At 36.2% G+C, this 23,701-nt stretch overlaps 1 protein-coding gene across 1 annotated transcript in view; it reads right to left on the bottom strand.

The window, feature by feature from the left end:
• The window catches only part of LOC103260721 (cytoplasmic dynein 2 heavy chain 1-like), a gene marked incomplete at its 5' end in the record, with an annotated part of 80,695 nt that overhangs the window by 53,106 nt on the left and 3,888 nt on the right, over nucleotides 1-23,701 (bottom strand). Inside the window, 2 exons of the mRNA XM_021712488.1 lie at nucleotides 7,515-7,724; nucleotides 20,568-20,688. Coding sequence (XP_021568163.1) covers nucleotides 7,515-7,724; nucleotides 20,568-20,688 — 331 coding nt within the window. The remainder of the gene's footprint in view (nucleotides 1-7,514; nucleotides 7,725-20,567; nucleotides 20,689-23,701) is intronic.

Raw genomic sequence — 23,701 nt, 5'->3', positions numbered from 1 at the left:
AGAATAGCTAGAACAATACTCAGCAAAAAAAAAAAAAAAAAAAAAAAAAGCAGGCGGTATCACATTACCAGACTTCAAACATTACTATAAAGCTACAATAATAAAAACAGCTTGGTATTGGTACAGGAACAGGCATATAGACCAATGGAATAGAATTGAGATTCCAGAAGCAAAACCTCAATTTCTCAACCAACTCATCTTCAACAAAGCCTCCACCACCTACCACTGGGGAGAGGAGAAGCTATTCAGTAAATGGTGCTGGGAAAACTGACTGACCACATGCAGAAGATTGAAACAGGACCCCTATCTATCCCCATACACAAAAATTAACTCTAAATGGATAGAAACCTAAATGTAAAACCTCAAACCATAAGAACCTTAGAAAATCTCCCAATTTTAATTTCCCTAATGATATCACTTTTTTAGAAATGTGTTTCTTTGCCATCCATACCGCTTAATGAAGCATCTTTTAAAAATCCTTTTTTGTGTTTTTAAAATTGGGGTGTCTGCTTTTTCATTATTGAGGTGTGCTTTTTTGCATATCCTAGATATAGATATAGGTTCCTTTGCTAGGTATATTGAAAATCTTTCCTCCTATTCTCTGGGTTACTTTTCATTTTCATAAGTGTCCCAAAGAGCAGTTTACAATTTTGATGAAGTCCAATTTATCATTTTTTTCTTTTTTATAGTTCATTTTTGGTGTCCTATTTAAGAAACAATTGCCAAACACAAAGTCACTAAAATTTTCTCCTCTATGTTTTATTTACATTTTATTAACGTTTATGGTCAATTTGGGAATAATTTTTATATATGTTAAGAGGTGCAGATGAAGCTTAAATTATTATTATTATTATTATTATTATTTGGCTATTCAAATGTTTTAGCACTATTTGTTAAAGAGATTTTCCTTTCTCCATTTAACTGACTTAGCAATTTGGTGAAAATCAATTGATCATATATTATGTGTGGGTCTGTTTCTGCACTCCTTATTCTGTTCCACTGATCTATATATCCATCTTTATGGCAGTACTACCAAGTTTTGATTACAATACTTTCATGATCTTTTGAAATTACAAAGAGAAAGAAAGACCTTCTATTTTATTCTTTATCAAATGGGTTATACTTGGCTCTTTGCATTTTTGTAAAAAAACATTAGACTCAAATTGTCAATTACTACAAAAATATCCTGCAGTATGATTGGGATTGACTGGGATTGTGTTGAATTTATAGGTCAGTTTAGAAAGAACATCACCGCTGGGTCTCCTGTTCCATTAACACAGTACATCTTTCAGTGTATCTTTTTATTTATTTAGGTCTTCTGTAGTCTCACTCATCAACATCTTGTAGTTTTCAGTGTGCACAAAGGTATTCCAAGTGATGCTTTACAATTTCTTTCTTTTCTTTTTTTTTTTTTGAGTTGGAGTCTCACTCTGTCACCCAGACTGGAGTGCAGTGGCTGCTCCCGGCCACTGCAGCCTCGACCTGCTGGGCTCTGGTGATCTTTCCACCTCAGCCTTCCAAGTAGCTGGAACTACAGGCACGCGCTACCACACCCGGCTAATTTTTTTGATATATCGTAAAGATGAGGTCTTGCCAAGTTGCCCAGGCAGTCTCAAAACCGCGGGCTCAGGCAATCCACTCACCTCAGCCTCCCAAAACACGGGATTACAGGCTGAGCCAACCCAGCCCAGCTTGCAATTTCAATAGTTTGTTTTCAGCATACAGAACTACAATTTTTTATGTATTTACTTTGTAGCTCACAATGTTGCTAAAGTTAAACCCTTGCTAGCTCTAAAGCATTTCTGTAGACTCCTTAAGATTTTGCAAACAGATAATATCCTCTGCAAATAAAGATAAGCTTCCTTCTTTCCAAACTACATGCTTTATATTTCTTTTTCTTAATTTTTTCACTAGCTAGACTCCAGCAAAGAAGTGGTGAGAGTGGACCTCAATACCTCGTTTTGATCTCAGGAGAAAAACATTTAGTCTGTTACTATTATGTCAGATGTAGCTTTTTCACAGATGCCCCTAGACTGCTGAAGGTTTTAATCCTGACTAGATGTCAAATTTTGTCTAATGATTTTTCTGTGTCTATTGAGATGATTTTAAGATTTTTCTTTATTTGTCTATTAATATGGTAAATAACATAGATTGGTTTTTAAAATGTTAGTTTGAAGATAAGTATACACCTGTAAGACCATCACCAAAATCAAGGCTATAAAGTCATTCATCATCTCCAAAAGTTTCGTTCCACCTCTTTTATTTAAATATATATATATTTTTTTTGTTTGCTTGTTTTGTTTTGTGGTAAGAGCACTTAACATAAGATCTACGCTCTTAGCAAATGTTTAAGCACACAATGAAGTATTGTAAACTACAGGCTGTGTGTGATGCAGAAGACTGCCAGAACTTATCTTACATAACAAACTTTGTATCTTTTGTTAGGTTTTGATTATCAGTCATATCCCACTCTCACAGAAAAGGTGGGAAAATATTTCCTTCTCATCTATTTTCTGGAATAGTTTGCAGGATTGGTATTATGTCTTTTTTAAATATTTGTTGGATTTTGCCAGTGAATTCTAGGAACTCTCATTGTAGAAAAGTTTTTAACAAATTCCGATTATTTAATAGACAGGCTATTTAGGGCATCTATTTCTTCTTAAATAAGCTTTGGTAGTAAGTTTCTTTTATGGAATTTATATATTTCACCTTAGCTATTGAATTTATAGACATAAAGTTGTTAATAACATTCCCTTATACTTTTAACATCGGTAGGAACTGTAGTGGTACCCTGTCTCCAATTCTTGATATTGGTAATTTCTGCTATTTCCTGATTTCTCTTAGAATTAATTGATAGAGGTTATATTTCCATCTTATGTCCTATATTGGCTCATTATACATACCTGTTTGGTACTTTTATTTTGTTTTTTTCATCACATTAGGATTTATAGTATACATCTTTAATTTACCACAGTCTATCTTCAGGTAATAACAAAACTTTAGCATAGCATAAAAGCCTTACAGTAACTTCCATTTTCATTTACTAAATTAATGAAACAGGAGGAGTAGAAGAATAGGCTCTGAAAGTTAAAATATCTATCAAAAAACAGACAGAATCTTCCATTACCTCGGCATCGTGACAGTATGAAGTTGGGGATAGTGAAGAAGAATTCCAAGAGACTAGAGATTCTGGGTATATGCGAGCCCCTTTGTTTTTACAAAAATCAAAAACGCGTTTACATTCATATGTCCATATAACCAAATGGTGCCTGTAAGTGAAGCTGCAGATGAGGTGGTGGGGAAAGCTCATCCCAGGATGCGAGAGGCCTCTGGAGAGGAGCATGCAGAGTCCAGCCCACACAAAGCTGGTAACTGCCTCTTACAACAAAGACGGAAGTTTAAGCTGCTTGGCCACTTCCACACAACATTCAACTAGCAGTGAAGTGGAAACAACTCTGACCTGAAAATTACAACATCAGCATTACATTGTGGGCTTTGACACTACCAGGACAGTAATTTCTTTCAGCTTCAGTTTTCGAATTTAAGTCAAAGGAGGATGATGAGAGTAGCAGACTGAATATGGGTTATAAAAGTTTTCTATAAATCATGAAGTATTGTATGACACAAACATTATGCTATATAACATCAGCTATTTATTTAAATGAAAAATGCAAATTATTCAGCTTTTACAATTATCATTTGTTAAAATAATTTGGGTATCACTTTACTAAGCAATGATTTGCATGAAAACAATGAAAAGGTGCCTTTAAAAAAAAGAAAGGGTCCCCGACCATTTTATATGAATACGCATCTTTTCTTTTCCCTCAAAGCCTTAATGATTAATGGTGGAGGTAGTCATAAATGTTGACAAGGTCGATAGACAGAAAGGTGATGTGGGATTTTGTATAGGAATTCTGACTATAGTACAGTATTTCTCAAATTTAGCATGCATCAGGAACCATCTCAAGAGCCTGATAAGCACAGATTGCAGGGAAACACTATAAGAGTTTATGATTCAATAGTCTCGAGAAGGTGGTGGTGCAAAAATTCATACTTCTGGCAAGTTCTCGTGTGATGCTACTGGTCTGGAGACCATACTTTGAGAATCACTACTATGGAGAAGGCCATGATAGAGAAAGGATAGGAAAAACCACTCCCGCAGAGGAGATCTCAGCTGCTAGCCATCCTGAAATGATATAATAGAGTTTTGTATGCATCTCTATATATATAGACATATTTTAAGAGAGTGCATCTCTTTCATTCAATTTTTTAAGGCATCAGTTATCAAAAAAAATGGTTAAAAACTAGTTTTTGGGAAATTTATTTTTTAAAAAATGTAGGCTCCACTAGTGTTTTTGCTATATTGTTGAGGGACCCCCCGGTTTAAAAAATTAAGCCCTTTATAATAAAGTTGAAAAACATTAAAAGTCATTTAGGGTTACCAACTAGTATGCTAGAATAAATTGAATTGTATAGGCAATACACAAAACGGATTCAATTAAAATAATGCTTAAATAAAATACAGCCTCTTAATTTCTACTAAAATGATAAATTCTCTTAGTGATTATTCAGCAAGATAAAGCAACTTGGCATTGTACCCTTTCCATTTTTGTAGTATCCTTTAAATTAGGTTTTAAAGTCTATGTCCTAACATGTAAAAGAATAGCTATTTTATAATATTGTTTTCTTGACAAATAAAGTATAAGTATTGTGTATTTTTACAAAAAAATTTCATCAGAACACCAGAAACTATCAAGGAAATAAGAGTCATAATTGTCTGTAGGAAAATTCCTACTCCAATCATGTCAGAGATAGTAAATGTCAAATACTAAACTATTAACAGTTCCTAAATTACATCAAATCATATCACATAACATAACTTGCCACATTCAAAAGGTAACAATAATGAACACAACTAACATTTATAGGGTGCTTTCTATGTGCCAAGCACTTTATCCATGACTTAATTCTCACAGTCGTCCCATGAGGTAGATATCATTATTATTCTTATTTTACAAATGGGAAAAGCAAAGTTTAGAGACGTTTAGGTAACCTGCCCAAGGTTACAAAGTCACTATGTGGTAGAATAGGATTCAAACAGACATATTCCAGAGGCCACATTCTTAGCCATTTTGTTGTATTATTTCTACACATTAAATATCCTTATTGACTACAGCATTTAATCCAAACTTCTTTCTGTGGTTTTAAAGACCTCAAATCTGATACAATCTTAATTTTTGCATGCATTGCTGTGTACCAGTCCTACTGGACTGACTGTTCTCTTCTACATAAGACATGTTCTTATATAATCATTATTCCCCTTCCTTTCTTTTTTTTTTTTGAGTTGGAGTCTCACTCTGTCACCCAGACTGGAGTGCAGTGGCCGCTCCTGGCCACCGCAGCCTCACCCTGCTGGGCTCCGGCGATCCTTCCGCCTCAGCCTTCCAAGTAGCCGGAACTACAGGCACGCGCTACCACGCCTGGCTCATTTTTGATTTAGTATAGAGATGAGTTCTCGCCAAGTTGCCCAGGCGGGTCTCAAACCCATGGGCTCAGGCAATCCACTCACCTCAGCCTCCCAAAGCCTCGGGATTACAGGCTGAGCCACCAAGCCTGGCTCCCCTTCCGTTTTTAATTAAACAGCAAATAGTCTAGATCATATATTTTTCCTTGTACAGCATATAGTTGAATTTTAAAGAAATGTAGTCTCAAGAATATTTATCTTTTGATAAACTATTTACATTTATTATGTTATCTAGATCCTCCAAAATTCATATCCCTCTTTGCTGTGTGACTCTGGTTATTTAACATCCTTCTGCCTCTGATTCATCAAATGGAGATGATGGAATTACCACTCATACTGTTATTGTATAGTGGTGATTAAATGAGTTAATTAATGTAAAGTTCTTAAAATCCTTTCCAATTGGTTCCTTCACTGTGCCAAAAATCTTTCATGACTGACAATATATCTACTCTAAATTAAAAACAAATTAGTTGCAATCTGTGGTACAAATAAAAACGACAGTATTTTGATCATGACAGTTGGTTAACAGAGAGCAATCTATGTACAAAGGAACAACAACGCAAAGCAGACTCTCTCAAGGTAAAGGAAAAAGGCAGGTGAGGACACTGCAGTAGGTTTCTTTGCATAGGTGGAAAAGCATGAGTTTTTTTTATGTTAGTGACTCATGTAGCAAGTTCTAGGAAAGCTAGCTTTTTATATTTAAGCAAAGAGGACTTTTAGGTTAGCTATCAGAGATTTTCCCATATTGAGAGTAAAAAGCAAGGGGGAAAAACTCTTAATTTTTATGGTGCTCTAGTGAAGCATTTTCCAGATACCAAGTTATGTAAAGTTCATATTCTCCAAATAGCTGAAATAATCTGCAGGACATCTTCTAATTTTTGTTTCTATCTAATAAATCTAAAATACACGAATTTTTACTACCATTTAAAATGATCCAATTATTTGGCAGGAGAAGTGTTGATTTCCACTTCTTCTTCTTCTTCTTCTTTTTTTTTTAAAGGAAAAGTTTACTTAAAAGTAAATGAGAGAAAGAGAAGGGAGAGAGAAGATTCACCTCCCCAAGGGGGGGAAGGGGCCAAAGCCTCCACTTCTTCTAAAAGTACCCTGTTTTCCCACTGGGTAGCCATCCTTCCTTACTCTTAGTACAAGTGGTACAGATGGAGACGAACCCATATCCAGATCCTGGGATAGGTTTTTGGCAGAAGCCCCAGTCAGTGAGAGTTTTACACACCCTGCCCACAGAACTAGTGTGAAAATAGGCACAATGGCTGGGTTTGGTGGCTCAGCCTGTAATCCCATCATTTTGGGAGACGGAGGCAAGTGGATTGCCTGAGCCCGCCAGTTCAAGACCAGAACTTGGCGAGACCTCGTCTCTACAATAAATCAAAAAATAAGCTGGGCATGGTAGTGCGCCCCTGTAGTTGGAAGGCTGAGGCAGAAGGATCGCCTGAGCCCAGTGGGTCGAGGCTACGGTGGCCATGAGTGTACCATTGCATTCCAGCCTGGGCAACAGAGTGAGATTCCAACTCAAAAAAAAAGGAAAAGAAAAGAAAATAGGCACAACACATCAGCCAACTGGTTTCAATCAAAGCAAATCCCAAGTTTTTGTGTGCATTACTGGGAAATAGGTGCTCTTTTTGTTGGACTTGGAGCTCAGGGGATATAAACTTGGGCTAGTAAGGTACCACCATGTTTAAAGGGCCTGCCCCAAAGTGAAATCAACATGGATTTCATTATATACACAATGACCAGACAGCTAAATAGATAAAATAAACTGAGACCTTAATGACAATTTTAAGTACCTGCCTCCAAGCAAAGTAATATTAGCTACCACGCTGGATTCTTCAGTTACACCTGCCAATTAATTCCCACATGGCTTAAGCTAGTTGGACTTGGGTTTTCTGTTAATATTAGCTATAAGCTTCCTGAAAAAAATATGCATGATGGACGAGCTACTTCTCACAATGAAATAAAAAGAGAACTGGCTTACCTTTTGGTTTAATAAAGCACTTGCCAATTTTTGTACTTCTGAGCTCAGTAAGGTAGTTCCTCTGATGACTTTGCTGAGAGCAGCAAGAGACTGATGAACACTTTGCACTAAGCGAATGGCATTAAATTGTTCAAGAATAATGAATGATAATATTGGAGATCCTTGTTGCTCACTAGGAGGAGATATCTTCTGATGAATCAGGTTTGAATTCTGAAAGAAAAGTGTTATTTTACATTTGCTGAAAAGTAACATGAATCACTGACATGCTAAAACACTTGGAAAGTCATTAAAAACGCTTAATTGTTCCATTCTGTTTTAAAACTTTTGAATTGTTCTTGTTTTATAAGTGGTCAAATGTATTAAATCTGCAAATACATAGAAAGGGAATTCTGGAGTTTGAAAACATTTAAAGTAGTATGCAGAATGGGAACTGGGAATGGTGAAAGAGAAACCACATTGAGAAGCAATAGTCAGGAGAGGGAGAAAAGAAAGTGGGAAAAGAGCAGCCTGCAAGCCAATGCAAAGGGGCAGAACAGCTGCACTACCACTCTACCACTACAGGGGGAGCAGAACAGGCCAGGTTTTGAAATACAACGGGAATGGATGCTTACTTCAATTAGAAAATTACCTGTATGTACAATAAAAAACCACACGAAAGATCTTGTGCTCAAAATCAACGAGTATTATATCTTAGTATTTATTTCTATATCTACACTTTAATACTCTGTGATACATGATAATTCGGGGGTTTCTCAAATTATTAAGAAAAACTCAAGGAAGCCCATTTGTTTCTAAAAAGAGTATGTGATTAAGAGGAAAAAATTCACTTTCAATAACATTCTAAAAGTTTTTGTTAAAGAATATCAAGAGATAAATATGGAATGTCCTGTTTTCTTACCCATGAATCACTATCCTAATTTTCTTTATATATTCTGCTTACAATCCTAGTTAAAGATCCTTTTTCTTTGTTCTACTGGTTGCCACATTCATGTTGTCTATGACAGCACCGCCAATTTTTCATTTGTTTAGCATACTAACTAATTTAATAATATCATGACCATGGTTATTACCATTAAATAAATTTTGTTAACATAAAATCATTCTTAAAAACAGATTCAGGCAACGAACTTAAATTTAGACATTCTTATTGCTATCACTTTTATATTTACAATATTAATGTTCTGAAATTACTTTTGAGATACATAAATACACATAAAGATACAGACTTAAAAAATAATTGGTGGTAAAACTAAAAACTGAATCCAGAAGGAAACAATGTCTAATATTACCAAAAAATTATTTAGAATTAATTACTTAACCAGCACATGCAATAAATAACATTTAACATATCTCCATCATAAATCAACTAAGCAATAAAACTCACATAAAATTTGAATTAAAGAACTCCTGTAATTCTTAATACTAAAACAGGTTTCCTGGAAGTGAATACGGTGCATGTGGCATTTAAATATTTATCAAACTTATACTAAGCAAGATTAGCAAATAATAATTTCATTTATTTCAAAGTAGATTTTGTGGATTTCAATCCATTCTATTAGATTGATATGACAAATATGCACTGTCACTTTATGGAATAAAACACCCAAACTTATCTCATTCAAGCAAGATTCCATTTATCTACAATCCAAGAAAATAGAAAGCTGAATGTACTGAATATTTTAAATGGTTGATTTAGGAAAGTAACTATTAAGAATACTTAAAATTCAACCAGAGTTCCAGTAAGTACTATGGTCTAGAGATGTGCAGGAAGCGTAAAATGCACATTGAATTTCAAAGGCAATATGTAAAAAGGATATAAAATATCATATTCATAATTTTTATACTAATCATATTAAAATGCTAATATTGTGGCTAAATCAGTTTAAATAAAATTATCTTCACCTCTTCCTCTGTACTCATTAGAGTGTGGCTATTGGAAAACTTAAAATTACATACATAGCTCTCATCTGCTCCGCTGGAACCTGAGAGATCATAAGGCAGAGAATAGCTGCAGTCATTGTGCAACAATCAAGAGAAGCTGGCTGGAAAATGATACTAACACAAAGAAGAACAGGGTGTGGTGTATACAATATAAGCAGATATGGAACAAGTATATCATAATTATTCAATGAAGCATGATCATATATGACCTAGTTTCAGTGCATCAGATATTTCAGAATATATATAAGTTTACAGTCAGCATATAATAAATATATTTTATGTATTTGAGTATGTACACACCCACACATGCACACACACACACACACACACACACACACAGGGGGACCAAAAAAAGACCCCAGAATTTATTTATAAAAAACTGTGTATTTCTTCTTATATGTTTCAACTTCAGTTGCCTTCAAAGTACTCTATGTTCGATGCAATATACTTATCAAGACGCTTTTTCCACTGCTCAAAACTGTTTTTTAAATCATCAGTTTTGATGCCTTTTTTGTACTTTGCCATTTTTTTGTTTCACTGCTTCCACAATGGCGAAACGTTTCCCCTTGAGGAATTTTTTATCCGGGGAACCAAAAATGCCTCTCATGGTGAGATCAAGTGAATAGTGAATGTGGGGGGATTGGGGTCATGTTGTTTTTGGTTAAAAACTGCTGAACATCCAGCACAGTGTAGGTGGACTATTCATGTAAATCACCCATCATGAAATAGGTGAACATGTTGAAAAGTCTCCAAAAACAAATTCACTGAAGTCGAATGCAGCCTCTCACAACAACGCTAGCTGGTACACTGATTCCGATGGGTTCCTATAACACTTACCGAGCTGGGAAGGCCTGTACTGCTAGGGGCTCATACTCCCAAAAAATAATTCCAGGGTTTATTTTGCACCCCCCCTCATATATCTATGTATGTGTGTGTGGGTGTGTGTATATATATATTCATATATTCCCCTACCCACACACACACACTACTGGGTCCTCATGACAACCTTCCAAGTTCCTTGTAACAAGCTGTATCAGTAACTAGTCTAATACCCTTTCAGTTATCTAAACCATCAATTCCCCCTTTTTTGAATAAATCAGTCAGAGTGGAGTTTTCCAGTCACTTGCACTCCAAAGAGTCTGAATTGATAAATTTCTTTCTATTATTATTATTATTATTATTTTTTGAGTTAGAGTCTCACTCTGTTGCCCAGGCTGGAGTGCAATGTCACGCAGGCTCACGGCCACCCCAGCATCTACCTGCTGGGCTCCAGCAATCCTTCCACCTCAGCCTTCCAAGTAGCCGGAACTACAGGGGTGCACTACCACGCCCAGATAATTTTTTTCATTTATTGCAGATACGAGGTTTTGCCAAGTTGCCCAGACTGGTCTCAAACCCGCGGGCTCAGGCAATCTACTCGCCTCGGTCTCCCAAAGTGCTAGTATTACAGGCTGAGCCACCAGGCCCTGCCGATAAATTTCAATGGACAACTTTCCCAGCATTCCTATCAGAAGGTTAACATTTGATATGTCTGCGTAAATCACATCTCTCAAAAAACAGGTTTCTAACAAGACTGGAGAAAGAAGAAAGCTGGGAAGGGAAGCAAATAGAAAGAAGAGGAAATAGCACTATGAATTTGGTGAATACAAAGAGGCGAAAGGTGATAGAATTTCTGGCTACCCATCCCACAGGATAGCTGGTTGACTTACTGTTCCCAAAGCCAGCTGTTAGTGGACAGACAGGGCTTAGCTTTCTAAACCCTTTACACCTGGTAGCAACTGCAGTCATCCTTCAATGTCCAGACAGGAGATTGGACCCCCCCCATACCAAAATCCGTGGATGCTCAAGAATCTTATATGAAATAGCACAGTACAGTATTTGCACATAATCTATGCACATAATCCCGTATACTTTCAATTGTCTTTTGGTTACTTATCATACCTAACACAATATAAATGCTAAGTAAGTAGCTGTTATACTATATTGTGCCTTTTATTTGTATTACTTTTTATTGCTTTTTTTCCAGAATATTTTTAATCCACGATTGGTTGAATTCACAGATGTGGAACCCAGAGACAGAAAACCGACCGTATTCCTTTTCATACCAAATTGTCAGGTGAACCAAAGGAAACAAAAGCAGTCATGTTTTAGTTGCAATTCAGTTTAGTCGCAATTAAAAATATATCACTTGAGTTATCACACACCAGAACAAGTGTGAGATAATTACCCAACGACTTGTTTCAAACAGAAGTGTAGAAGAGGTTAAAACAAAAAAGGCCAAAAACGCAGGAAGCTAGTAGAGCGAGTGAAGCCAAGCACAAAGAGAAGGGGGCATTCTGAAAGCCCTGATACACAGAGCTCATGCTGTCAGCTATTACACATTTCTGAAAGGAAACCCGAGAGCATTAACACAAAAAAGCTTTTGTCTGAATTACAAATTATTTGCTGATTTCATATGCCTTGAGAATTTCACAGCTTCTATCTATAATCCTATACTGTTAATAAACACCAAACCCAGTAGCTACGCCTAGAGAGACAGGTTCAGGACTGGCAGACATTGTCAAGAGGACCTTTAAATTTGTCTGGATTCCTTGGTTTTATCTAGCAATACACTATCCATGTATAATCTGAGTATATAAAACAAAATGGCAGTTTTGGAAACCAGGCTATTAACAGAAAAGATGGCACATTAATAAAACTATTTTTTATTTTTAGGAAAGAATCTTTAATAGTTTATCTGCTCCATGACTTGGACAGAGGAACGATTCTGCTCTGTGAAGTATCAAGAAAAGAGGTAACCTAGCAGAATGACAGAGTAGCAACACAACGTCACATCAGGAGGCCTAACAGGGATCATGATATTTGGGGAGAAGAATGGCTCACATCCATGGAGCACTGACTGTGAGCCAGGCACATCATGCATTTTATACAAAATAACTTTGTTTCATTTTAACAGTTTCTGGAATAAAAAAAAAAGAGTGAGAGAGAAGGGTAGATTATGAAGAATGACACAGAATGTCATCGAATTGAGATTTTTGTACCTGTTTAGAGGAAGCAATAGGATATTTTGTTCAAAATTGGCCTAAACTGAATCGTTTATATTTTCTTCCATACCCTCCTAATAACCAGATGATGTATATTTATTTTTATGACAATGGAATGCTTTTTGTTGTGCTTCATGTACATGACTTACTCTTAGAAAGGCAGTAAGCAGCACAAAATACTTTTGTGTGTGAGAGAAAATGTGTGTGTTTTAAAGTTTTAGAAGAGCCCGACAGCTCTCATATAGTAAGCTAGTTAGTTGACAACTTAAAGGCTAAAAGGAGCAGTCAGCTTGTCAACGGTCACCTTATAGACTTGATAAGAAAAAAAAATTCCTATACCATACATTATCTACGTGAACAGAAAAGGTCCACAAACAACGCAAGATCACTTATGAAACACATAAAGTTTATTTTATAATTGCTCAAAATAAAAAATTGAGAATTTCAGCTTCTATTTCTAGCAGGGCTAGATACTGCTGAAAACAACTAAAAACGTGAAAGGACAAAGCCCCAAATGGAGTTTCTCTGATCACCGGCCTTGGGCAGACCTGGTCATGTACTTAGGTCAATGCTATATACACAGCAACCATCGTTCCCCAGAAGAATAACCAGTGCTGGCTTCATTTTACTTGGTCACAAGACCCTAGGATTAACAACTCCCAAGAATGTGTCCCTCAGCTACCAGCCCAGCACTCCTTATCTTGGGTTACCAACTTTAACCTTTATCCCAAGAATTTGTCTTTCACCTACCAGCCCAGACCTTCTCATTTATATGATAGACCTTTACTAACCACCCCCATCTATCCAGTCAGAGATATGAGAAACAGACCACCACACATCACCATGGCAACAGCTCCTGCATTATAGCACCTAAGAATGCTTACCTGCCCCCTAAAGGAAAGCCTTAAAAACTCCCTGTCTCACCCATTCTCATCAATGTTCCTTAAGCATCTGGCCCCTTCTCCACCGTTAGAGAAGTGGATCCACCCTCCCTCTGATCTACTTTATGAATAAACTTCCTTTTTCCTTATCTACTTTCTTCGCAATTCTATCGCATACCTGTGGCACCGACTCAGCTCACTGACCCAACAAAACATTGAACAAAATACTAATGCATATTTTAAATGCACCCAAACGCAACCATGAAATAAGAAGAAAGTAAGAAATAATTTGAAAGGCAGGAAGCCCAAGAATCTTAGACTAGAAGAACTTGGTAAAATACTCCTAGCAGTAGTGCAGCCATTTGTCTCAACACTGACCAGCCTTAATCATTAGCAAGAAGTAAAACCAGCCTCCCAGGGTTCCCACTTGGTAATTGTTGCAAGCCCCTTAAACATGTCTAGTCCTAATTGTTCTAGGCATCTATGTTTCTGGCAATGATGCATTGTTATCAGTCTTCCATAACCAGCCTCAGGCCCACCACCTGGAGTCATGAGATACCGGTGCCTGGGGATGTCTAGAAACAAAACTTTTGTGACTTCTATTATCCACATCAAAGAATACAGGCTCTGGATTTTTTTCCCTAGCCCAAAAGAGCCTTAAATATACCCAGCCTCTCAGCCTTTGGGGCCTATTGAGTACTGGTCCCTTTGTGTCTATGGAAAGTGGACAATAAACTTTGCTTCCTTCTCCTTTGTGATTCTTTGGATTATTCCCAAGGCACCAGTCCACTGTACCTGAGTTCACCCTTTCATAATTATTCAGAAAACTAAGTGTTGAGTTTTTAAACCTCACCATTATTTTCATCCTCAACGCAAACACCAGCATTCTGAATCGGAGACTTCCTACTAATTAACTGGGGCAGCCACACGAAAGCCAGGTCAATTATCCTGTTCTAGTATTCAGATCTTCCATTGTCTAGTACAAGGAATAAATAAAGTGTTTTTTTCTCTCTTTATAACGAGGAAGAAAGCAGCTGTGTTCTTCCCCTCAAAAGAGATTTTCTAGGAAATGTAATGTTTGAATTCTAACCATGCTGTGTTACGCAAATACAATTTCTGTAGGAGCCAGAAGAGCTAGAGATGACTCTAAGTTTAGGGGCCTTATTCCTTTTGATATGTAAAGACCTAAGGAGGCAAAGCTGACTAGCACCCTGAGACCTCACACAGAAATTTCAGGCTGTAACCTTTGGCCCTTTTCAGGAAGCTAATGAAAGTTTAGTATCATTTCTGATTGGAGCAATTAATTAGACAAATGGCCACAAATCTAATTCTTATGGTAGGTGAAGAGTCATATAAGGCTGGGGCTTTCTTTACAGGAATGCTAAAAAAAAAAAGTAAAACTTTTAAGGTAGATTAGATTTAGTTGAAGAGACAATGAATGAACTTGAAGACAGCTCTGTAGATAGATATATTCAGAATGTGTGACATAGAAACAAAAGATGAGCCATTGTTAAAATAGTGCTCAGTAATACAGCCTTCAATGATTAAATTAAAAAGAAAGAAAGGGAGGGAGAATGAGTAAATTAAGCACCCAAATCAGGAAGCAAAACATCAGGGGGAAAAAAAGCATAAAACAAAGAACACACAAATGAAAAGACATACTCTATTTCTGAGTCGTAGGTATATTTCTCAGCTCCAAATCAATCCACCTTTCTACAGTCTATCTATATAGCTTTGTGAAGCTGCAGCTGATGGCAAACTCAAGTTCTCCTGTCCAGCTGATGTCCTGTCAGGTTCTGCCAAAGGCGATGTTAACAGGAGAAAGGAAAGCAGGACTGGGGGAAAGTATGGCACTTCTTCCTGTCAGTTTGGGATTATTCTCAGTATCCTTCTAGCGACAGCAGTGAGCTCCAGCAGAGCACAGAAATCTCCCTCGGACAGAGTCAGGCTTCTGGGGAGCAGTACCCCTTCCTCGAGATCTGAGGCCAACTCTGTAGGGTCTTTCTCTATGTTTCTAGGGTTCATATTCCCTCAGACTCTTCCTTTGTCCATCTAGCTTTGGGGAAGGAAACTGCTTCCTGCATATATCTCAGTTATTTCACTGTTCCCTTCTTGCTTTTTCAGCTCTATAACATTTATGCTACCAATTCCCTATCTTAAATTATCTGTTAAAATATCTAGTGTGGGCCGGGTGCGGTCTCAAGTCTGTAATCCCAGCACTTTGGAAGGCAGAGGCAAGAAGACTGCCTGAGACCAGAGGTTCGAGACTAGCCTGGGCAACATGGCAAGACTTCATCTCTGCAATAAATCAAAAAATTAGCCAGGTGTGGTGGTGTGCACCTGTAATTCCAGCTACTTGGAAGGCTGAGGCGGAAGGATCAAGGCTGTTCAAGACTGCGGTGGCTGTGAGCCTGCTACTGCATTCCAGCCTGGGCAACAGGGTGAGACTCTAACTCAAAAAAAATCGAATGCGTTTTCTGCTTTGCTGACTGGAACTTCACAAGTAAAAAAATAGTCACTGTAAATTACATAATTCTTGTCATTAAAAAAAAAAAAGAAACATCAGTTTTCAGGGGAATGGGAAGTGGATAAGGTTTTACCTAGAAATTCCAAGGGGAATCTTTTACCTAGGACTTATTAAAACAATGGATTATAGTTGTAGAGTTTCAGAAGTTTTGGAAAGCACAAAGAAAGTCCTAAGCACAAATGAGAAATGCTTTCATCCAACAAATGTATGGATTACAGATAAATTTCCTACCTTAAAGTTTTGAAAAACACAATATAGTAATCATATTTTATGATTCACCTTGACTAAAAGGGGGGGGGGAAACTGAACAAGACTATGAGAGGAAGAAATAAATTTTAAAGATACTTTTAGTTCAAGAATATAAGAAAGTATTATTCCTGTTAATCATTTACATTTTATTTAACCTCAGAGCATTCTTTTGAAATTAAGTTATTCTGAGTCTACAAGTTTGACAGATACACAAATCTACTTAATAATCTGAACAAAGAAATTCAGTAACCGGTTCAACTTGTTCAGAAAAAAAATACATCATCTATTTTTCTCTCAATAAATTCTATCAGGCTAAAAGAGATTGCTTTATATGCAACTTTTATCATATGAGTAATTTAAATAAGAATTAATGGGAGTTCCGAAGCTATATAAAGTAGATGTAAATTGGTCAGAATGTCAGTAATTCTCAATAGTTACCACCATCAACCAGGTATTAAAAATTGTGGGTTGATAGCTGGTGTGTAATAAAAATTTTAAAGCAAGAACTGACCTTTCAACTGCAGACATGCAGAATATTAAACGAGATTAGATTCTTTGTGTGTTATAGCTTTCAGTGTTTTGCTTTCAAATTAATACTTTCAAACTCAGTGAGTTTTTCAGAACAAATACCAGGAAAAATGACACAAAATTGAAGCACTGTTAAATTATGCACCTGAACAATTTACAAAATGATATAATAACATATGAATTAACAGTTAAGACAGTGTAATGTTATAATTATATATTTGTTATAATTATATAATATATAAGTATATAATATTGTTATAATATATATCTATTACATATAACTATATATTATATATATAACTATATATTATGATATACATGGCTATATTATGATATACATAATATACAGTTATATATTATATATAGTTGATATATAATACATAGTGACATATAACTATGATAATAATAGTTATACATCATAACTATTATAAATATATCATAACTATATATAGTTATATATATTTGTATTATGTATATATTTATATGTACATATATTATTTCCTGAAAAATACATAATCACTAAAATAGTCACTAAAAACCTAAAGATACAGTGTTAACCTTCAAACACAAAAATCTAAATTAATAAAAGATCTTGAATAGGGTAATACCATAAACACTACTAAGGCCTGTTACACAGTAGGGCAAGTATGCTACCAAGGCAAGCTTTTAAATATCCACAAATTGTTAAAGAAATAAGAATGACAATAAAGTTTAATCCATGAAGAGTCCATATGTTTTGCAAACTGTGGTCATATCTATCTTTTATCAGGTCCATGCAATTGCTCTGTGAAGACTGAGTCTACTTTTCAAATATACTTTGACTCTTCTTCTACTCTATATTCCATGGCCACAAATACTAAATAAAGTCCATACCACCCTGTTCTTAGAACATTGTAACTTCTTCTTGACTGATTTTCAGGTCTCTAGTATCTTCTATCTAATCCACTGTTTGCAGCTTCATCAAGTTTGTCTTTATAAAACACAAATCTTCTCACTAAAGAATAAGTAAGGTGTAAGCACTCTAGTGAGACATTAAGCCCTTTCCAACCTGGTTCTATTGACTCCAGTCAGGTCAGAATAACAAACATGGCAGACTGCTCCTTCTTTCTGGAATACCATTCCACCTTTTTTTCCCCCCTAGAAAACTCCTTACTCATCATATAACCTCCAAAAAAATGTCTTCCCTGATTATCCTATTAGCATAATTAATCATGCCTTCAACTGGGCTCCCAAAGAACATTGTAAAACCTGTACTTTTTTGTGTTCTGCTATAATGTCTAATGTAAATCACTAGCACCTAGCAGAGTGTCTATTACTAACATAATCATATACATAATAAAAATAACTTTCTTTAGAAAGGAGCAAATAAATAATGATCATATATTATAAATGACCACTTACAGTAAAAGTACCTACAATAAAAGTTAAATGGATAACAAAGAGTGCTTACATATACCAGGCACTATTTAAAAAGCTTTATGTATAATAAATAAATAAATATAAATACATTTAAGCCCTATGGGACTTCATGAGGTAAAAATTATCATTATTTTGCAGATAAGAGAACAGAAGCACAAGGAAGTTGAATACTTTTCCTAATTTATACAACTAGGACATTCTAAAGCTGGGACTTGAAGTTTATCAGCCTGGCTCTAGAAGCCACATTCTTATCACTGTGAAATCAGTGACGAGCACTCAAAATGTTCACCTGCCAGCTCCTTGGGAGTAGACCCAAAGCCCATTCAGGACAGAGACTAGAGGTAGCCACATGAGGCTGCTGTGGAAGTAAAAACCAGCTGAGCGTCAGCCGTGGCTAAACTGCTCAGCAAATTCTCCTAAGCCTCTTTAGCGGAAGAGAAACAGCCAGCTCCAATGGGATATCAATGTTTCTTCTAGTGGGAACTCTAACAGACTGCACTTTACTTGACTTGAACAGGAAGAAAAAATAATTATGTCCTAATAATGACATTATAAACCATGGCAATTAATCTTACAATCCTTAATAATAAAAAGGTATTCTTTATATTAAAACTAATACTAAACTGAGATTTATCTTGGAAATAAAAATTACAATCTTTTCCAATTACCAATGCTTCAACTCCTATGCTACTTCATGTAGAGATATAAGTATTAAATTGGAAATCAGGGAAAGGTGACTTTTCAAGAGATTACTAAAAAGAGGCTTCATGTAATAAGAAAAAGATGAAACAGAGCTAAAGTGAGCCTTTTTATATACATCATTTCTGTGAATCTACACATTAAATATGGTGTGAGCTTTTTTTTTTTTTTTTTTTAATTGGAGTCTCACTCTGTCACCCAGGCTGGAGTGCAGGCATGCTCAGGGCCACCACAACCTTGACCTGCTGGGCTCAGGCAATCCTTCCACCTCAGCCTTCCAAGAGGCTGGAACTACAGGTGCTCACTACCATGCCTGGTTTATTTTTTGACTTATTGTAGAGATGAGGTCTCACCAAGTTGCCCAGGCTGGTCTCGAACCCCTGAGCTCAGGCAATCCTTTCGCCTAGCCTCCCAAAGTGCTGGGATTATAGGCTTGAGCCACCACTCCCAGCCTTGGTGTGAGCTTAAAAAGGACAAAACAATAATTTACTCATTTTTGTTACCTCAGGATTTACAATGCATTTTTCTGGAAAACTACAGAGATAAAATGGTATTTGTGTTAGACATTAAGGGACATTTTAAAAATTATTCAAGTGAATTGAGAGGAAGATAAATCTATTTAGAGTGAACCAAATAAAAATGTTTTAAAAGGGTCTCACATATTAAAAACTTAAACAAGAAAAGAGCAAGTACTCTGCTGTGGCAAAAACATGGGGTGTGTGTTACAAAGATGTCAGAATGAAGACAGGCAGCCAACTTGGGGCGAGCCCACAAATGCCCATGCTAGGAGCTGGCATTTTATTTTATTCCTAAGAAATCAAACAAGTTCTCAAAAAGGAGAATTATATGGTCCAGAAGGATAATTAAGAGTAATTCAACTAAAAAGGTGAGGATTTCAGGTTTAATCTGAGGATACTTGTCTATTGTCTATTTCAGTAGGACAAGAAAAGTCAAGTAGCCACATGACAACAGGGCCAGAAAATTACTCCAAAATCTACCGTTGACCATTTCCTTCAATAGTTTGTTTTATCTCTGGATCCTTGGTTTTCTCTCTTCTGCCTAGCCCCTTCAGAATGAGGACTACTGAGCTTATCAGTGACTTCTCCCAAGACACTTCTTCTCCTAGAATAAAATCTTTGAGCAACACGTACAATATTCTTTCCTTCTGCCCACACATTTATCTCACTGTTCCCATGACATCAGATTCTATGTAGGCTTCATTCCTTGCTCCCTGTATGGGAGAAATGGAACAATTAAGGGGTGTGCTGTGACTTATAAATCCAACATCTGAGAACTAGTAGTGGGTTGTATCTACATTCCAAATAGGGGCTTGGAAAAAGGAAGAGAACGAATTTGAGTTTCTAATCGTGGGTTGGGTCTTAGAAAAGTTTGTGTAAAAACTGAAACCAGGCTCAGAAACTGTTATAAGAAGCTGAGTGTTAAGAAAAAACATTACCAAACAGTAAGGCAAGAAATGAACTGCTAAAAGAGAGATTGAAAGTTTGAGTAAACTTGGTTATTCATTTAAAGACTGCAAAGACTGGTGTTAAAAAAAAAAAAAAGGGAAGTAAAATGTTAGCTTCAGGAAAAATTGGTATGAAGAAAGAAGATGATCACTGATCACAGGTCATGACTTCCGAGTTAGGAACATGTGCAATGTGACTACTTATATGACTCAGGCTTAAGTGGGTAACACATGCTTAAGATGTTGGGGCAAAAAAGAGAAGAGAATAGAAAAGAATCAGAAGAATCTTCCACTACTAACCTGGTTTAGTTTCTTCCAGAGATTGAGGACTGGAGAAAGTTCATTAGACCAGATTTCTCGATCAAATTTGCAACCAGCTGTTACAGATTTACTCAAGATCCTCAACTGAGAAATAACCTGGATAAAGAAAATAGTAAAAAGCAATAAATGCAAATAACATCAGTTAAACAGGGAGAAAGACCAGAGGTACAAAAACAGACATATTTATCTTATAACAAATAAGGCCCAAAATACTGTAAACATTTTTAACCCTACTATCTCTGCTCAACAGGCTTCACATGTTATTGAGTTATTTACACAGTTAAAAAAACAAAAGAACTTAAGGTTGAAGAAAAGCATTGTGAAAATTAGGTACTGGTTCTTATTTCAAAAGCTGCTTCTTTATTTTGAAAACTCTATCAGTAATTAATAACGTCTTGATGTCTCTATTTGCCCATTTTTGAAATTCAGAATATTTTTCAGTTTGATTTGAATTCCACAAGTTCAAGACTCTGACAAATTAAAAGTTTCTTTAAAAATATATGACAGGAAAGATAGTAAATAGCATAGCAAACACTATATAATGTAAAAGCAATGATAATTATTAGTTGTTAAAAATTCTTCATACACCTAAATTTTAATGCTCCATATTAGCTTTAAGTTGTAATTGCAATGTTTCCTCTACACACAAAGCTCCAGTGAAAACAATGTTGGTCGATTAACTCTAACAAGACAAGGTAAATAATTACTTTCTATTTAAAACTTTCACTTCTATAACTTCCTTATTATCAGATTCTTTATCACCCCTCTCATCAAAACTAATTCACTAACATTTTATTTTCTAAAATAATGTTTAATGACTCCCAATTTAATAACATAAACTTTCTTAATTATTTGCTAAAAATTATCCAGAATATTATCAAGTATGCTAAATATTGGATTACAGATATTGTGATATATATGTGTGTATACAATTAGTGAGGTGTCCATTGATTGTTCTTTATAATATTACAACTAAATATTAAAGAATTACAAGTAAATATTAAAACTGTGCTTTTCTGTTGTTTGTCTAACAAAAACAAAATAAATCTCAAAAAACAGGTATATGTTTTCCTAGGCTAGTATTTTAAACTTCATCATTTGCCTTATGTTGACTACTTGTCTGTTTTTTTACTTTCTGAGAGATGTGAGTTATTTTTCCTTGTGTAGCACATTGAGCTATATATTTCATATTTTCTAAGGTTCTTGTATTAGTAACATTTAAAGTAAAATAAGGGCCATAAATCTTTTGGAATGAATGTACTACTTAATTGTTAAACACCCACAATCATGCTCTTAAACTCAAGTTACTTCTAGAGCTTTTGATTGATTCTCTAGTCTTACAAAATTGTAGTGATTCAGTGTTTGGTTGTCTTTGTTTTTCTGATAAATTATTTTCATTTGCTTTAGCTGAACCCTAGAACAGCACCCAATTTATCAGCTCTGCTACATTACAAAATGCCATTAGTTGGTAGTCAGAAGCAGTGCCTCTTTAACTCTGGTAAGATTTGCTATCACTTATTTGTCAGACACGACAGAAAACACATAAGAATGCAAAAAGATGTCTAAAGGAAAAAGGGATTATGTTTTTGTGCGTGATGTTAAAAATTATTTTAAGAATAAAATGAATACCAGCCAGTAGAAGGTCATGTTTTCCATCCTAGAAAAATAACATGTGAGGCTTGTTTTCTTAAATTAATACTATCATATTATAACGTTTAATGAACAGCAAGCAATTGAAAAGGACGTTCCAATATATAACAAAATTATTTTTACTAATGAGAACAGGGTTATAACTTATATATAACAATAAACCATCTTTTTTTTTTTTATAAAATCTAACAAGCCGGGCTCGGTGGCTCAGCCTGTAATCCCGCGCCTTTGGGAGGCTGAGGTGAGTGGATTGCCTGAGCCTGCAGGTTCGAGACCCGCCTGGGCAGCGAGACCTCATCTCTACAATAAATCAAAAAATCAGCTGGGCGTGGTAGCGCATGCCTGTAATTCCGGCTACTTGGAAGGCTGAGGCGGAAGGTTCGCCGGGGCCCAGAGGGCGAGGCTGTGGTGGCCGGAAGCGGCCACTGCACTCCAGCCTGGGCGACCGAGTGCGACTCCAACTCAAAAAAATAAATAAATAAAAATAAATAAAAAAATAAAATCTAACATAATTATCTTTTTATAAAATACCTTTATCTTTTTATAAAACATTTAAATCTTTATATTAAAATACCTATTTTTCACATTTTAAACCAAACACAAATAATCTTTTAGAATGTTGCTTTACAACGGAATTAAAAGGGATACAATTTCACAGTATTAGCATCATATTTACTTCAATTCTCCCATTTTCCACCCATACCTAAAAGCTCGCACCATGCCATGGGCCTCCTCTGGGGGTCTATCAGAAGCGCAGGGAAGCCACAGAAGACTATGTCATTCCTACTCCACCTGTACTCATTTCAAAGGCCAGTGGGGGACATTTCAGGGATGCCTATGCTTTTCCTGAGCAACTGGTATGTTCTTATTGCAACAAACCAAATCTTACACGTAATTGTATTCTCCTCTTCTTTTGGGATATTATGAAGACAGAATACTTTTTGATCTAACAATACCAACTTCACAGAACCTGACAACACAAGCTGTTTCTGCTGTTTTGTTTTCTTTTGGCATAACTATTTCCTCGCTTTTATTATCTTTTCCCATCCTAACTCTGTCTTTGACTAATTTCTTCAACTGTTGATTTCTCCCTTGTAGTGTATATTTTCGTTAGTCACTTTCAGTAAATCCTTTGTGGAATCACACTCACTGGCATTTTATAGATGAGGAAATGTCAAAGAAATTAAGTGAGTTATATTTCTGTTGCAAGAATCACGGCAGGCTAGATGTCTGGAGAAAATTCAACAACAGAGACCACTTCAGAATCGCAAATGGGGAGGGGCCGAGACGGCCGGCTAAGGCCATGGGGCGACAACCTCTGCGCGGGTCCGAGGAGGGGCCAGGCTGGCCCTCCGCAGGTCTGCCCAGAAGCCCAGGGGAGCTCAGGGCCGCCGCAGACCGCAGAGGCCCACGGCCCGCCCGGCCACCTGCGGGGTCCCCCCGCCCAGGGAGGGACACCCCCT

This window comes from Carlito syrichta, unplaced genomic scaffold (assembly GCF_000164805.1).
Source record: "Carlito syrichta isolate Samal-C Ts95f unplaced genomic scaffold, Tarsius_syrichta-2.0.1 Scaffold303315, whole genome shotgun sequence".
Lineage (NCBI taxonomy): Eukaryota > Metazoa > Chordata > Mammalia > Primates > Tarsiidae > Carlito > Carlito syrichta.
The sequence above is the reverse complement of the archived record's forward strand: the minus strand, read 5'-3'. Positions and strand labels throughout refer to the sequence as shown.